This window comes from Cyprinus carpio, chromosome B19 (genome assembly GCF_018340385.1).
Source record: "Cyprinus carpio isolate SPL01 chromosome B19, ASM1834038v1, whole genome shotgun sequence".
Lineage (NCBI taxonomy): Eukaryota > Metazoa > Chordata > Actinopteri > Cypriniformes > Cyprinidae > Cyprinus > Cyprinus carpio.
This window is the reverse complement of record NC_056615.1, coordinates 10,191,904-10,208,584: the sequence shown is the minus strand read 5'-3', so window position 1 is coordinate 10,208,584 and position 16,681 is coordinate 10,191,904. Positions and strand designations below refer to the sequence as shown.

At 37.3% G+C, this 16,681-nt stretch overlaps 2 protein-coding genes across 4 annotated transcripts; both read left to right on the top strand.

Moving 5' to 3' along the window:
- The first annotated feature begins 209 nt into the window (after nt 1-209).
- Nucleotides 210-8,077, top strand: LOC109112201 (tissue alpha-L-fucosidase-like). 3 transcript variants are annotated; one of them, XM_042745658.1, is made up of 8 exons: nt 210-848; nt 4,864-4,998; nt 5,418-5,555; nt 5,713-5,818; nt 5,909-6,109; nt 6,233-6,423; nt 7,006-7,105; nt 7,193-8,077. In XM_042745658.1, the coding sequence occupies exons 1-8, from the start codon at nt 496-498 to the stop codon at nt 7,322-7,324; spliced, it is 1,356 nt and encodes a 451-aa protein (XP_042601592.1). In that variant the 5' UTR covers nt 210-495; the 3' UTR covers nt 7,325-8,077. The 3 variants fall into 3 exon arrangements, with proteins under 3 accessions (XP_042601592.1, XP_042601590.1, XP_042601591.1); XM_042745656.1 differs by lacking the exons at nt 4,864-4,998; nt 5,418-5,555; nt 5,713-5,818; ... (2 more) ...; nt 7,006-7,105; nt 7,193-8,077 and adding exons at nt 922-1,056; nt 1,508-1,645; nt 1,811-1,916; ... (2 more) ...; nt 2,840-2,939; nt 3,050-3,302 and having other exon boundaries at nt 269-848; XM_042745657.1 differs by lacking the exon at nt 210-848 and adding an exon at nt 4,281-4,790.
- Nucleotides 8,078-8,940: 863 nt separating this feature from the next.
- On the top strand, nt 8,941-16,275 carry gmpr (guanosine monophosphate reductase). Its single transcript, XM_042744757.1, has 9 exons — nt 8,941-9,257; nt 12,909-13,028; nt 13,271-13,354; nt 13,934-14,107; nt 14,218-14,299; nt 14,405-14,511; nt 15,489-15,531; nt 15,659-15,818; nt 15,943-16,275. The coding sequence occupies exons 1-9, from the start codon at nt 9,171-9,173 to the stop codon at nt 16,121-16,123; spliced, it is 1,038 nt and encodes a 345-aa protein (XP_042600691.1). The 5' UTR covers nt 8,941-9,170; the 3' UTR covers nt 16,124-16,275.
- The last annotated feature ends 406 nt before the right edge of the window (nt 16,276-16,681 follow it).

The window sequence follows — 16,681 nt, the reverse complement described above, 5'->3', positions numbered from 1 at the left end:
GAAGAGATTTAAAAAATATTTTCTTTTAAGATACAAAAATGTTATAATAAGTTAAACTTCATTTATTAAATTGCATTTCTCGTGTTTACAAAAGGACGAGAACCGAAACCCTTTGACCAGCGTTCGATTCCCGAGCAAATTACTCTAATGAGCTGGTTCTTTTCAGCGAATCAAAACATACAAGAAGACGAGGAGTAAGTTAACGTTAGTCCTATTCAAGGCATTGTTTTGATAAACTCTTGAAGTACTGTTCCTGTCCTTTGTGGTGAGTTGTTATGCACATGTTTTGTTTAGCCTCTGTCATGTGTTGTAGTCACATGGTTCATGTCATATGATAAACCAGGAACTACAAACAGGTTGTTCAGGTTCTTCTTTCGCCGGTAGAAATAAATATATAGTGGGGAAGTCGGTTCATACTGACATTAGTGTTTTAGATTCACGTTTACTGATCACAGTGGACACGCGCATGTCTGTAAAGTTCACTTGTGATCGATCATGCAAGTGACTCGGGGTCAGATATCGCTGTTTCTTTGTCTGCTATCATGCGCATCATCTCTCGGGACTCGATATACGCCCGACTGGGCCAGTTTGGACGCTAGACCTATTCCTGAATGGTACGATGAGGTGAAGTTTGGGATCTTCGTGCACTGGGGGGTGTTTTCAGTGCCTGCGTTCGGCAGCGAGTGGTTCTGGTGGTACTGGAAGGGAGCACAAAACCCCAACTATATCCAGTTCATGACCAAAAACTACCCGCCTGGATTCAGCTACACAGACTTCGCACCTGAATTCCACGCGCAGTTTTTTGATCCTGACGAGATGGCTGATATCTTCGAAGCTTCAGGAGCAAAGTATGTATATATGGGTTGCGGTGATGGTTCTTTTGTTTTATATATTTATGCTTTTGCTTCTCATTCTGCGCAGATATGTGGTCCTCACAAACAAACACCACGAGGGGTTCACAAACTGGGGGTCCCCGTACTCCTGGAATTGGAATTCTGTTGATAATGGACCTCACAGGGATCTGGTTGCAGATTTGGGCGCTGCGATAAGAAAGAGGTATTGGCCACATTTACTACTAGTACTGATATGCAGGTCTGCCTGACATGCAGGTCTGCTAAAAACAGGAAGAGTAGCCTAAGCTTAAGAGTAAGCCTTTGGCGTTAATTAATTGCACAAATACCTGCCGCAAAAAACATGATACATTTAAAAACTCCCATAAATTTGGCGTCTGAAAGGAATTCTACAAATGCGAGGTCAACTGCAAAAATAACTCTGTCAACATCTTTTCATCGCAAATGTCAGTAAATCCTTGAGCTAAATCTGGCACTGTGTGCTAGACTGGTTCTAAAAGCTACATTAATGTATTAGTGAGGTCTTGAGTAGTTTTTTTTTTTTTTTTTCTTGAATAGTATCCAAAAATGTTCAGTGAACTGTATCATTCTTTGGCAGTGACAGTGAAAATGTTTAATATCTTTATAATAGCTGTAGTTTTAACTTTTTATAACAGGTCTCTGCATTATGGACTCTACAACTCACTGTATGAATGGTTCAATCCCATCTACCTGAGCGACAAGCAGTCTGGTTTTAAGACCCGGGATTATGTTGAAAAAAAAGCCATGCCAGAGCTCTACGAACTAGTCAACAGGTAAATTTGCATCAGTCATGTGATGATACAGGGGCGGAGAGCAAAGAGCAATTGTTTATGACATAAGTCTGACTTGTCTGTTGTATTTGTCTGTGCAAAGATCAACCTTTACAGTCTACATATATGGTGTGGTGAGATTTACTGGTGATGTTTTTGATGGGTCAGGTACAAGCCAGACTTGATTTGGTCAGATGGGGACTGGGAAGCACCTGACACTTATTGGAACTCTACAGGATTCCTAGCCTGGCTCTACAACGACAGTCCGGTCAAAGTGAGATCATTGCATCATGTTGTTCTTATTTTAAAACTGTCTCAAATTGTAATTCAGATCATAATGCCTGCATCATTTCACTCTTTACAGGATGTGGTGGTGACCAATGACAGATGGGGGTTAGGCTGTTACTGTAAACATGGAGGTTATTACAACTGTGCTGACAAGTTCACTCCTGGAAAACTGCCAGATCACAAGTGGGAGAAATGTCAGTCAGTGGACACAATATCATGGGGGTATCGCCGAAACATGAAGCTAAGCGAACTGATGGATCTACCATCCATTATAAAGGTGACATGTGTTGCTAATAGACAAAAGATCTTGCCTTAGATGATATTACTAGATTTTTGTTGTTAAAATATATATATGAATAAAACCTATGGACACAAAAGCTTATGCAAGTGCCTAATGACTGTCATATATTGTGACCACAGGACATGGTTTACGTTGTGGCATTAGGAGGGAATTACCTGTTAAATGTGGGGCCAACATCAGACGGCATGATTGCACCTGTCTTTGAGGAACGTCTCAGAGGGATTGGAGCCTGGCTGAAGGTCAATGGTGAAGCCATCTATGCAACTAAGCCTTGGAGAGTTCAGGCTGAGAATGCTACCGTTCCCGTCTGGTGTGTTGATGTTTTTAAACTTCCTCTTATTTGTCTGTGCCTTACAGTTCCTTTGAAAAACTTTCAGAAGCTGAAATACTAGGTGCTTAGTACTTCCCCCTTTAGATGTGAACACACACATAACTGGTCATATGGTTGGCATAAAATATTTGAGTACTTTCTAGGTCTGTTTTTTTTTTTTTTTAACAGCCTGGATTAGCTAAGTCAATCATAATTTTGCTTCCTTCTCTACCTGTCCCTGGGGTCTTAGTTAGCACACTCTAAAATTTTAGTGTTTTAAATTTTTCTTAAATTCCAGGTATACATCAAAAAGCAGTACTGTGTATGCGATCTTCACCTCCAATCCCATGCAGAACTCCTTTACGCTTTCTGCGCCCAAAACCTCCAACAGTACAGTGGTAAATATTTATAAATCCACCGGAAAATTTAGGAATAAAATGTTTTTTTTTTTTAATGCAATAAAAATACACTTCATTGATATCATAAAATGCATTTCATCTCTGTTCAGGTGACTTTGTTGGGGAGCCCTGAGCCTTTGAAATGGGCTCCTCTGCATTCATCAGGTCTGATTGTGCTGCTGCCTGATCTGCCTTTCACACCCGCTGATGCCTGGACCCTCAAGCTGGATGAGGTGGCCTAAAGCCTTTAACACTATTTTGCACATTTTAATCAACTGTAATGATTTTAAGAAAGTTTTGTATAAATCAAGTTTTTTTTTACTGTATTTGATTTGCATAATAAAACTGACCAACTGAATGAAACATCAGAACCAATTGTGATTTTTAAGATTCTTATTTTTATGCTTTTCATATGCTTAAGAAATACATTGGAAACCATGCTTAAAACTGAAAAACCATTTCAATGGATGTTAATTTCATTTAAGTATTTGTCTAAAACAAATTAACGAGACTGACTAGGCAGTGTTTATGGTGGAAGGAGATGAAGCGGAAGCGAGTGCTATTACTGCTGGACAGGATGATAAGCAGAAAGTTGCAAAGCAATTTTTACACTTACAAAACACTTTTTACTTAATATTATTGTTGAAATAGAATATACTGTTAAATATTTGGTGGAGTAAAAATGTACTGGAAAAGGAAATAACTTGGAAAGCTGCAATCATTGTGTTTGAGTTTTGTAAAAATTTGCAGTGGCTAATTATGGATTATGATATTTTTTAAAATTCATTTTTAAGTGATCTGCCTTAAATGCATTTAAGGGACCAATTTAGTCTCATTTCATTTGCTTGATTAAATAATTGTTATGAATACTGTCTGTTGCAGAAGTGTAATGTTATAAAAAATCATGAAACTAAAAATATTGAACTGATTTTTAGGTTACAAAAGTTTAGTTTAGCACATCCTGTAAGGAGTGAGATAATGCAGTACTTATTTGAATTGTTGTTACAGTTATATTTATTAAGACTATTGATGTGCATTATTTTTTAGATTATATTCAAAACTTTTGCAACTAACCAAAAGTCATAATGCCTGTTTTTTTATTACATTTTCTCTTTTGGAAAAGCCAATCAAAAATGCTCTGTTTTGAAATATTGAAGTAAAGCAGTCATTTCCTCATTTACAAAAGAAAACATTTACAGAGATAGTGAACAATGCGGACGATAATCGAAAACGATTTTTTTTTCTCAACAGTGTAGTGCTATTGTAGTGCAAATGTTGAATTTATTGGGTTCCACATACCTTGTGACAAGTGATTTTACAGGTAAGTCATGTGTTGTAGTCACATGTTTGATAGCGTGTGATAAACCAGGAAATACAAACCTTCTGTCGGCAGAAATCTCGCTTAGTGATTAAGTCAGTGCATACTAACATTCGCGCTTTAGAGTCACTTCTGCTGATCACAGGCTTGCACTTCTGTGAAGTTCACTTGTGATCGATCATGCAAGTGACTCGGAGTCAGATATCGCTGTTTCTTTGTCTGCTATCATGCGCATCATCTCTCGGGATTCGATATACGCCCGACTGGGCCAGTTTGGACGCTAGACCTATTCCTGATTGGTACGACGAGGTGAAGTTTGGGATCTTCGTGCACTGGGGGGTGTTTTCAGTGCCTGCGTTCGGCAGCGAGTGGTTCTGGTGGTACTGGAAGACCGCACTTAAACCTGAATATATCCTGTTCATGGTCAAAAACTACCCGCCTGGATTCAGCTACACAGACTTTGCACCTGATTTCCACGCGCAGTTTTTTGATCCTGATGAGTGGGCTGATATCTTCGAAGCTTCAGGAGCAAAGTAGGTACTTAAAATATGGGTTTGCTGTTTTGCTTCCTGAGTTTTTCATATTTAAGCTTGTCACTCTGCGCAGATATGTGGTCCTCACATCCAAACACCACGAGGGGTTCACAAACTGGGGGTCCCCGACCTCTTGGAATTGGAATTCTGTGGATAATGGACCTCACAGGGATCTGGTTGGAGATTTGGGCGCTGCGATAAGAAAGAGGTATCGTGCTTGTAGGACAGACTAAACGAAGGCTACATTTTTTTTTCAACCGGAAATGAGCTACTTCCTTTTTTTCCATCGGGGAAAATTGAAACAACGTACACAATACTCTATGCATAAGGCTACCTCTTACATCTTACAGCAACATCAATCATATAACTATTACATCAGTTAGCCTATTCAATAACAGAGATTTCGTCTTAGCTTTACTGTTGTTCTTTATAGAAATGAAAGAATCATAAAAAAAAAAAATGTTAAACAAGCTAATATTTACAACATAACAGAGAAAGTCCTGCACATTCAAATAAAAAAAAAGGCCATGACTGCTCTTACATTTCAATAAGGTGGATATCTCAGTAAGGCTTTGCATACCTTTTTTCCTTGAATTTTATACAAAAATGTTGCATTTCTTATATTAGATCACTACATTATGGACTTTACCACTCACTGTATGAATGGTTCAATCCCATCTACCTGAGCGACAAGCAGTCTGGTTTCAAGACCCAGGAGTTTGTTGAAAAAAAAGCCATGCCAGAGCTCTACGATCTGGTCAACAGGTAAATTTGCATCAGTCATGTGATGATACAGGCTGGAGAATGAAGAGCATTTATGATATAAGCCTGACTTGTCTGTTGTATTTGTCTGTGCAAAGATCAACCTTTACAGTCTACATATATGGTGTGAGATTAACTGGTGATGTTTTTGATGGGTCAGGTACAAGCCAGACTTGATTTGGTCAGATGGGGACTGGGAAGCACCTGACACTTATTGGAACTCTACAGGATTCCTAGCCTGGCTCTACAACGACAGTCCGGTCAAAGTGAGATCATTGCATCATGTTGTTCTTATTTTAAAACTGTCTCAAATTGTAATTCAGATCATAATGCATGCCTCATTTCACTCTTTACAGGATGTGGTGGTGACCAATGACAGATGGGGGTTAGGCTGTTACTGTAAACATGGAGGTTATTACAACTGTGCTGACAAGTACACTCCTGGAGAACTGCCCGATCACAAGTGGGAGAAATGTCAGTCAGTGGACACAATATCATGGGGGTATCGCCGAAGCATGAAGCTAAGCGAACTGATGGATCTACCATCCATTATAAAGGTGACATGTGTTGCTAATAGACAAAAGATCTTGTGTTGTAAATAATGTATGAATGAAACATTGACACAAAAGCTTATGAAAGTTCATATGGTGCCTAATGACTGTCATATATTGTGACCACAGGACATGGTTAAGGTTGTGGCATTAGGAGGGAATTACCTGTTAAATGTGGGGCCAACATCAGACGGCATGATTGCACCTGTCTTTGAGGAACGTCTCAGAGGGATTGGAGCCTGGCTGAAGGTCAATGGTGAAGCCATCTATGCAACTAAGCCTTGGAGAGTTCAGGCTGAGAATGCTACCGTTCCCGTCTGGTGTGTTGATGTTTTTAAACTTCCTCTTATCTGTCTGTGCCTTACAGTTCCTTTGAAAAACTTTCAGAAAACCCAGTTGCAGTGAAAAAGCATCACCTAGAGACCATATTGAGTATAACAGTTGCCATATGAGAAAATTATAGTTGAGGATTCATGAGTCGCTGCTTGAAATAACGACTTTAAGACCAATTGTAAGAGACCATTCACTGTACGGGCCTTTCAAAAACTCTGCTAAGACTTCTGGGTACTTATTCTCATGTAATCTAGAGTGGACAAACAGTTTTTCCCTGAGACATGTTCATATAATCATTTGATTGTAATTAATGTTTTGATTCTATCTCGATCTGTCGAGCCTGATTTCTTGTGAGCTAGTTTTGCTTCATTCTCTGCTTGTTTCTGCAGTCTTAGTTTAGTTCTACTTAGCATGTTGTGTGTATATATGTGTGTGTGTGTGTGTATATATATATATATATATATATATATATATATATATATATATATATATATATATATATATATATATATATTAAAGCTGTGAATGCCTCATAAATTTTAGTGTTTAAAATTTTCCTTCAATTCCAGGTATACGTCAAAAAGCAGCACTGTGTATGCGATCTTCACCTCCAATCCCATGCAGAACTCCTTTAAGCTTTTAACGCCTAAAACCTCCTACAACACAGTGGTAAATATTTAAATTAATCAGTATTAAGAAATAAAATTTTCTTTTTTGGTAAGATATTAATGAAATGTCTGTTGCATCTCTGTTCAGGTGACTTTACTGGGGAACCCTGAGCCTCTAAAATGGGCTCCTCTGCAGACATCAGGACTGATTGTTCTGCTGCCTGATCTGCCTTTCACACCCGCTGACGCCTGGACCCTCAAGCTGGATGAGGTGGCCTAAAGCCTTTAACACCATTTTGTGGATTTCAATGAGATTCTCAGGGATGTGATTCCCCCCCCCACATATTTTTCTACTTGAAAATTATGACACATTTGAATGACCTTAAATAAAGTTCCAAACGTAGGTTCCTCCCGCCTAATCTTTAAGTCCTGTCAATCATTGCTGCGAGCGTAAATAAGCAGCAGTCGCAATCCTTCTGGCATCCCTCCGCCTCCCCTTCTCCTCAATTTCTTTTCTTTCATTGTTCTTTTTCTCCTTCACAGCATACATACATAGAGGGGTGTTCGAGTACAACAAGCCAAATTTGTTAACCATTATCTAGCAGGACCAAATGGGCAGACACTCTCTTGAAACCGTTACTAATAAAAATTGCCAATGGTGAGTAATCGGCTCATTTTATAGTAAATACTTCACTTAAACTCCATGTGACAACCATCTTCCCAAATCTTTAATGGGAACTGAAATCAAAACAGACATATATTATCATTCTAATTTTAATGTTGATCTGTAAGTGTTTTTATTATTAAATACTCAGGTTTTCAAATTTTGCAATTCAATGTTATTTTTGCATTAGAAATACATTAATACATTAATGTTTCCTTGATTTTTTTTTTGTCCTTCACTTATTACATGCCTGAATTTTGTATTGCACTTGTTTAAAAAAAAAAGAAATAAATTGTGTAAAAAAATTGTATTGTTTAGAATTCAATTGCTTAATAAAAACGACCAACTGAATGGCACATCAGAAGCAAATGTCAGTTTCAGCTTGTTAATTTGGGGCTTTACATTACTTTATTTCAAGCATTGCATGTTTGATACCTTGGAATAACCTTGGATTAATTTGAAGTGTAATTTCAATGTAAAGTTTTTCTAAAGCAAACTTGTGTTATTTTTATTGTATTATATTTATTATATAAATTGCACTTATAAGTCACAAACTTAGTCATATATAATTTTTCATGAATATATATATATATATATATATATATATATATATATATATATATATATATATATATATTATATAATATTAAATTGACAGGATTAGCCAAATGCACATACAATATATAGTAGAATAAAATGTCAATTCACCTTGTTGACCGTGAAACTTCCAAGTTAATGAATATAAACAATAGGTACTGAGTAATTACATTAAATATGTATACTACTAAAAAAAAAAAAAAACATTAGTCAGCAATATGCATTGTGCATAATAAAGCTGTAGATGGATTATTATTTTTTTTTTTTTGACATGAACACATAGGTAAATTCTCCATACAGGGATGTGCCATTGAATACATTATATATAATTATCTTTAAGTGTCCCCTGTGGATTATAGCAGCAATCATTATATTTTTTCAAACCCATGATTTCTGTATTAGACAACATTAAAAAGGGAAGGGTAAGTAAGACACTGTATCTTCATCTCTCTCATTTCCCATGAGCTCACTCATTGATTCAGAGGAGCAATACCCCAGCTGGACAGTAGGAGCTCTGTGCACATACTGCAGTGCTGAGCTGAGCTGCAGTCTGCGCTTGTGTGTGTGTGTGTGTGTGTGTTTATATGTGTCAGACAGCCACACAGGAAACACTTTTACCACTGCTACTGCTGCTGCTGCCACTCCAGACTGAATGCAGACGGAGGGGGGAGTAGAGAGAGGAGAGAGAAAGAGAGAGGGAAGGAGAGAGCGTCCAGGCCTTGCCAAATAAAGCCATGGGGGCCTGGGCAGTGACGGCCCTTTCTACACTATAAATACGCTGCTCTTCTGCCGGTTCGGGTTTGGTGCCTGGAGCTCTGGACCAGCCCAGCTCAGGAGATTCTCATCCGCTCTCAGGCCCGTCACTATGCCCCGGGTAGATGCTGACCTCAAACTGGACTTCAAAGATGTCCTTTTCAGACCAAAGAGGAGCAGTCTGAAGAGCAGGTCTGAGGTAAGAACATCTTGCTTGCAGTCTGTGTTAAAAGGAATCTGTGCCACTGGCCTTGTCTTGTTGTACCTGAATAATTCATTTAAAATGAGTACCAAGGGAGCTGTGTGTGTGGCAAACAATGAAAGTGAAAATCAGGGTGACCTTGATGAAGTCCGTCTGACAGCTGGATTTATGGAGCTTGTGTCTAAGCTTCAACCAGGGAGGGGTTATCAAGCTTGATCAACAGATGCCAGTATGTGTTGGCTTCTTATTATTTTCTGGTGTTGATGTGATTTGAAACAAGTTTTCAGGGTCGACTGACCAGGCTAAGGAAAAGCAACATGAGAGGTTGTGCTTTGAAAACATGTTTAAAAATAGGCCTGACGCGTGCCTAGATGTCAATAGAAGCAGATTCCACTGTGATGTTGCTCTTGGTCACACTTTGCCCACCCACAACTCATAATGGGACCAAAACATACACTTACATGATCATCTGTATATATGGAACGCCCTCTTCCAGAAATCTGGCTGATAAACACCTTCGCTGAACTGTGATAAGGTTTGTATGTCTGTAATTATCGTATTTTTCCGGGTTAAGTTTCCAGTCTTATAGCCGAATCCATGTGTTTTCCATTTATATTCTGTTCATTTTTGTCTATTGGTTTCTTCTGATGAATTCAGAAGAGGTTTCCACTGCATTTTCACTGCAGGATGACGTAAAGTGCTGGTCAGATCTCACTGCAGATGGCTGTCACTATAATGGCCGTAATGGTGGCTGTGATGATATACAGGCTCATTGAAATAGAACAGCAGCTGAGGGCCTCTTTACTGTATAACCTGCAGTAATCAATCACTGACCTAGCCTCAAACACAAATAATAAGCAAGAGGATCCAAATTTTATGACTACAATATATGTTATATGTCTCTTTAAATGGGAAAACAGTGAATTTGTTCCCTGCGGCACAACAGCAGTAAAATAGGACGTTTATTCATAGGGCAGTGTAGTGTGACTGATGTGACTGCAGCAGTTACTGGAACTGGAAATGACTGAGAACTGATTCGGAGAACCTGAGAGAGTCTGTGCATATCAGGTTGCAACAGTTTTTTTTTTCTTCTCTCAGACAAACTTATAAATGATTCAGCACAAATTCACTTAAGTCTATCATAATGTCTCAGCTGTGGATGATGATAATCAGCATTTGGCCATATTCTGATTACATATACAGTACATTATATACACTAACATGTTTTTGAAATAAATGCACAAAGCCTGCATTTATTTGCTCAAAATACAGTAAAAACAGTAATATTTTGAAATGTCATATTTTAAAATAGAAAATAGATATTTTAATATATTTTGAAACATGTAATTTATTCTTGCGATGGCGAAGCTGAATTTTCAGCACCAATTACTCCAGTCTTCCATTTGTTGTTAATGTTGAATCCAGTTGAGCCGCTTAATATTTTTTGTAAAAACAGTGATACATTTTTAAAATTATTCTTTTATGAACAGAAAGCTCAAATGAACAGCATTTATTTGAAACAGGCATCTTTTGTAATATTATAACTGTCGATCTAATATTCTGGCTAAAAAATATATAGATTACATTCGATTTAAGTAGGCAAGCAAATAAATGTTACTGTTCCAAAACTTAAAAAAAAGTTATTGGCACGACCAGATTAAGTCAGTACTCCACTTTTTTTTTTTTGTTACAATTTAATCTTTTTTTTTTTAATATTGTTGTTTTTGTTTTTTGAAAGACCTGCAAAGTTCACTCCAAAGGGAGTTGTTCATATCAGAAACCACTGTTTCTGAACTCCTCCTTCAAAGCCTTTTCCTCCAGGAACGTACATGTCACGATATTCCTAATTTAAATAATTACCACCCAAGGCATAAGCAAATAAATAATAGAGGGCAGGGCCTGGTTGAGTTCTGTTTTTAGTGTGTTGTCACCATGTCCAAGAAGACACCGTTTCACAGATCTAATATATACTGTACTGATACACATGCAGCTGTTTACGTTTACAGACATAACCGATTATGTTATTGTGAACTTTGGGATTTGACATAACCTTGTGTGTGTTATTATACTAATTTTAAACTTTGTACTTTTATTATATAATTTTTTTTTTCTCTCAGGCTTTTGCTTAACTTTAAAACACCTTTTTTTTTTGTTTCTGTTATGCTTTCGATTCTTTGGTGATGTTTGTATTATGTATTGTAGGGTAGTACTTGATGATTTTAAGTTTTATATATGTCTTAATGCTTTTTGTTGGTTGATATTTCTGGTGTTTTGGCTGTGCAGCACCTTGGTCAGCACTTGTTGCTTTTAAGGTGCTTTATAAATAAACTTGACCTTGACCTATTAGACAGTTGACGTCAAAGAGCAATCTTTCTGCACATGCGCATGTGTGTGTGTGCTCAAAAAATGGATATAAGTTTAAACAGACAAGGTTTTTTAAGCACATAAAAAGAATAAACTGCAACGTAACATGAGCTCAATAGAGATGATAATCAAAAACAATAAACAGGTGTTTTTGTTGCCTTATTATCAAAAACGAACACATACTAACATGTGAAAGTTTTTACTGTGATTTTTACTGTGAATGAAAACACATAGAACATTGCAGGATGCACTGACATGTCTGGAGCTGTCAAATGTGGCATCTAAATATTAGGGCTGGGTTTTGACACAACTTTCCTGATTCGATTTGATACTGATTCACAAGCTTGCAATTCATTTGATTTCTGATTTGATTCGATTCGATTATTTTGGATATATTAAGTTACAATTACATAATTATATTTCTATTCCAATCCTTTTTTTGAAATATAAACATTTAAATGGTGGCTGTCATAAAAATTTAATGGATTTATTCAAACATAAATTAAACTTCGAAGAACAGTAAAAAGTATAATAAATATGTGATATGGTGCATTAAATAACAAAATGCTCCTCTCTAGAGTTTAATTTTCTAGCTGACTGACGAGTATTTGGTCACAGAATATGTTTTTCCTGAAGTAAATGTGACATGAGGTGACACTGTTTACAAGCTGTTATATTCAGATTTTTAAGAATTGATATCTATGGCACAGCCCCTTTTAGAAAGGGGGCGGGAAACAGCAGTTCATTTGCCTTTAAAGAAACATACATAAAAAGCAAAAAGGTATTTTTACAGCATGGAATAATGAATGATTTTGAGCTGAAACTTCACAGACACATTCTTGTAGTTATTCAAGATTTTGAATGATTTTTGGATGATTCAGAAAAAAAAAATTATATATATATATTATAGCATATAATAATTGTTAAAAAAATTAATATCTTCTACATATTGGTTGATTTGTTATATCAGTTGCTTAAACATAAAAAGAATTGTTATAGGCTAGGAAAATTGCATTTAACATCTGCTAGACATGGAGAATGACTCCCGTTCAGTTGTTACAGTGGATGTGTGTCAGCTTAATGGGTCTAAACATATTAGAATTTTAGTGGTAATATATTTGAGTGCAGTTTGGATGGGTTTTAGGGACAGGAGAATGGGACAGGAAGACAGGATGTTTGGGTTGATTATGAGCCTATCCATTAAAATGAGGCTTTTCAGACTGTCATGTACTGTACTGTTGTATGTTTGGAAAGTAATTTCCTTCACTTGTTTCATTCTTGAAGGTTGACCTGCAGAGGACCTTCACATTCCGGAACTCAAAGCAGACGTACAATGGCATCCCGATCATCGCTGCTAACATGGACACCACCGGCACTTTTGAGATGGCACAGGTGCTCAGCAAGGTGAGTGCTTCTTTAAACAAAGCACAGTAACTGATGAAACACAGCACCTGTATCTTTGCGATATAACCCAGGGAAAGTCTTGTTTTACTATGTTTTATCTCTAAGATTATCAAGATCTCACTGAAACATAATTAGCTGTGTCCTGTTTCCATGCACTGGGATCAAGAGGCTCTTATATTTCTGTCTGTCTCAGTGCCAGACACTCGCTGTCCTCTCAGACGTCTCTCTGCTCTGTCTTTCAGCACACTCTCTTCACAGCCATCCAGAAGCACTACTCCCTGGAGGAGTGGAAGAGTTTTGCAGCCAGTCATCCAGAGTGCCTTGAGGTGAATGGCCAAAAATGGCTTTTTTGGCCTTTCTTAATCAAAAGCTGTTTAATTAAGTGGTACAGTCCATCAAAAAGCCACATAGCAACAACATATTATAAACCACATAGAACTAGCCACTCTAGCAACTGCCTAGCAATGCCAAAGCAATCACATTAAAGGGATAGTTCACCCCAAAATTAAAATTCTGTCATTAATTACTCACCCTCATGTCGTCCTAAAACCCTTAAGACATTTGTTCATCTTAGGAACACAAATTAAGATATTTTTCATGAAATCCGATTGCTTTCTGACCCTCACGTTCAAGGCCTAGAAAAGTAGTAAGGACATTGTTAAAATAGTCCATGTGACATGTTCTCTTTCAGGACAGTCTGCCACCATTATCAAGAGCACAATGATTAACATACATTTAATACAAACACACCACTTGATTTTGCCATTTTAAATGCCTTTTTTTTAATCAGAACAGAATGATAGCAAATTATGTAATGCAACTGGAGTAATTTAAATCATACAAAAGCTTTATAGACAGCTAATTTGAATCACTGAAGCCTAAAGCATCTTTCCTCTCATCCATAGCATGTGGCGGCCAGCTCGGGCAGTGGAGCGGCGGATCTGGAGAAACTGTGCAGCATTCTGGAGGCCATTCCTCTCATCCAGTACATCTGCCTGGACGTGGCCAATGGCTACTCTGAACACTTTGTGGAGTTTGTAAAAATAGTTCGGGAAAGGTTTCCAAAGCACACCATCATGGTGAGATTTTTGCCCAAACAAAACGTAAAAATGCGATTTTGATATAATGAGAAAATATTTATTTTGTGTGACCTACAAATGCCATATATAACACAATCTTGGTCATTTAGGCGGGAAATGTGGTGACAGGGGAGATGGTGGAGGAACTCATTCTGTCTGGAGCTGATATTATTAAAGTGGGCATTGGGCCAGGTATCAGATAAGATTTGCCTACACTGTCACGCATATGCATTAAATACATCTATATTGCTAAATCTGGAGCTTGTTTATGATGTTTGAAAACACTGTGATCTTCAGGTTCTGTGTGCACCACACGCATTAAGACTGGTGTGGGTTATCCTCAGCTGAGCGCTGTTATCGAGTGTGCCGACTCGGCCCATGGACTGAAAGGACACATCATCTCTGTAAGTATCATTGTTAGCATGCTGTAGTACAATGTTTAGACTGACAGGAAACCCACAAACCAATGACATCACATTACCACAAGAGGTCAGCATCCTCAATTCAATTCCAGTGATTCCCTTACTTTTCAGGTTTATGTGCCCCTTCAGAAAGACTATAAGGCTTCATTAACACCAAACCAATTGGTGCACTTTTTTTATTTTATATATATATATATTTTTTAGAATAGAATGTTGCAGTGATGATGTATTTTTGTAGACCAACCTGGAGGTTCCCTCTACAAAAACCAATAGGAATTTCCATTGGCTTTGGAATTTTTGCGGAAAACAAGCTATGTAAAATCAAGTTAGAGTTTTTATTGAGTTTATCAAGTTTTGAGAATATTTTGCAAGAGTGCAATTCTAAACACAAGAAGGCTGTAAAAGCTGACTAGCGAGTTAAGTTTTCATGTTCTGTGTGATAATGTTTAATGTCCCAGACAACCTTTGTAGTCCCATTTAGCTACTTATTAGCAACCATCTCTTTCAAGGAACTTTTAAAGGTGATAAAAAAAAAATAAGCCAAAAACTTGTTAAAAAAAATTATTTTAGAATGAACTGAACCAGAAGTGCTAAAATGCCGAGTTGTTTTTGGGTTTTGCCTTACAAAAATGTCATTCCTTAATTTATTTAAAAACAAAACACTCTTAATGTAGTGTGTTTCTTTAATGAGACACCTGAGCTTGTTTGTCATTCCCAAGTTTGTCAGTTCTGGTAGCAGTCTTGAAGAAACTTTCTGGAGATAGTGAATTTATTTAAAACTGAACCAATTCTTTTTTTTTAAGTTTACCATTTTTTTTAAACCCAAAAGCAACTTACATTGCATCCATACTTTACCAACTGAGCTATAGGAGTACTTTGCAGCTGTGCTGCATTTTATATTAGTTTATATAGCTATAAGAGTTTGTAGTAAAGCTTTTTTTCCCTTCTTCTTCTTCTAGGACGGAGGCTGCAGTTGTCCTGGGGATGTTGCTAAAGCTTTTGGTGAATTCAGATGTTATTATTATTATTAATAGATATTATAATTTATAATTATTATAATGTAATTCAGATAATATTGCTGTCCAAATAATAAAAGCATTATTGTATCTAATAATAAATGTTAAATTAGGCGCTGGGGCAGACTTTGTCATGCTGGGAGGAATGTTAGCGGGGCATGATCAGTGTGCTGGTGAAATCATTGAAAAAGACGGCAAGAAATTCAAGCTGTTTTACGGGATGAGTTCAGACATCGCCATGAAGAAGTATGTTGGAGGGGTAGCAGAGTACAGGTGAGGATGTTTATACAGTATATGGCATATTTATGGCTATTTATTTTGGGGTTTATTTACTAGAGAAAAAACTGTGATTTTGTAAACCATCTTATGTAGAGTACATCTGTTTATGTGATTTCAGGGCATCAGAGGGCAGGACGGTCCAGGTGCCCTACAAAGGTGATGTGGAAAACACCATCAGGGACATCTTGGGTGGCCTGCGGTCCACCTGCACATATGTAGGAGCTGCCAAACTCAAAGAACTGAGCCGCAGGACGACCTTCATCAGAGTCACACAGCAGTCTAGCCAAATGTTCACCTAGTCATGCACGCTAAAAACATGTACGCTCACAATTACAGATTCACAAGTTAAGTAAGAGTTGAACTGAAAATAATTCTGTGAATTTGGACGCACTGTCCCTTTAAATGGCAGTCCAGAGATATAAACGAAAAATTAAAGATGTTCATAAACATATTTCCCTCTGTCTTGCAGTTTTGTGTGCTCTTTAGATTCACAAATCTACAGTATCTGATTCATTATGTAACTCACTCCAAACACTATTACACTCATACAGACAGACTCCTGTATACTGTTTCACTCAGGAACTTTGCAGTACACCAGTGCATTTCCTTGGAAAACCAATTATGTTGAAGCATGGCTCAGTTTTGTTCATTTCAAGTACTCTTAAGTATGCAATGTGTCTGCATCTGTACAAGACAGAGGGTGAATAAGAAAATGAGACAATACTGGGGCAAATTTAGTCATTCTTTGTAACTATGCAACCCATTCTCTCTCTAGAGTGTAACAATCAGCATGACGGTTTGAGAATTTGAGAGAAAGTAATGCATGTTAGTGGAGAATTTAAACACCAGCAGCGAAA

Excerpts from the sequence above, each read along its gene's own strand:
- LOC109112201 (XM_042745658.1), top strand. The coding sequence starts at position 496 with ATGCAAGTGACTCGGGGTCAGATATCGCTGTTTCTTTGTCTGCTATCA. Across the intron at positions 5,819-5,908 it reads ACAACGACAGTCCGGTCAAA|GATGTGGTGGTGACCAATGA; the intron begins GTGAGATCATTG and ends CACTCTTTACAG. Across the intron at positions 7,106-7,192 it reads AAACCTCCTACAACACAGTG|GTGACTTTACTGGGGAACCC; the intron begins GTAAATATTTAA and ends ATCTCTGTTCAG.
- gmpr (XM_042744757.1), top strand. The coding sequence starts at position 9,171 with ATGCCCCGGGTAGATGCTGACCTCAAACTGGACTTCAAAGATGTCCTT. Across the intron at positions 14,512-15,488 it reads TGAAAGGACACATCATCTCT|GACGGAGGCTGCAGTTGTCC; the intron begins GTAAGTATCATT and ends TTCTTCTTCTAG. Across the intron at positions 15,532-15,658 it reads GGATGTTGCTAAAGCTTTTG|GCGCTGGGGCAGACTTTGTC; the intron begins GTGAATTCAGAT and ends ATGTTAAATTAG.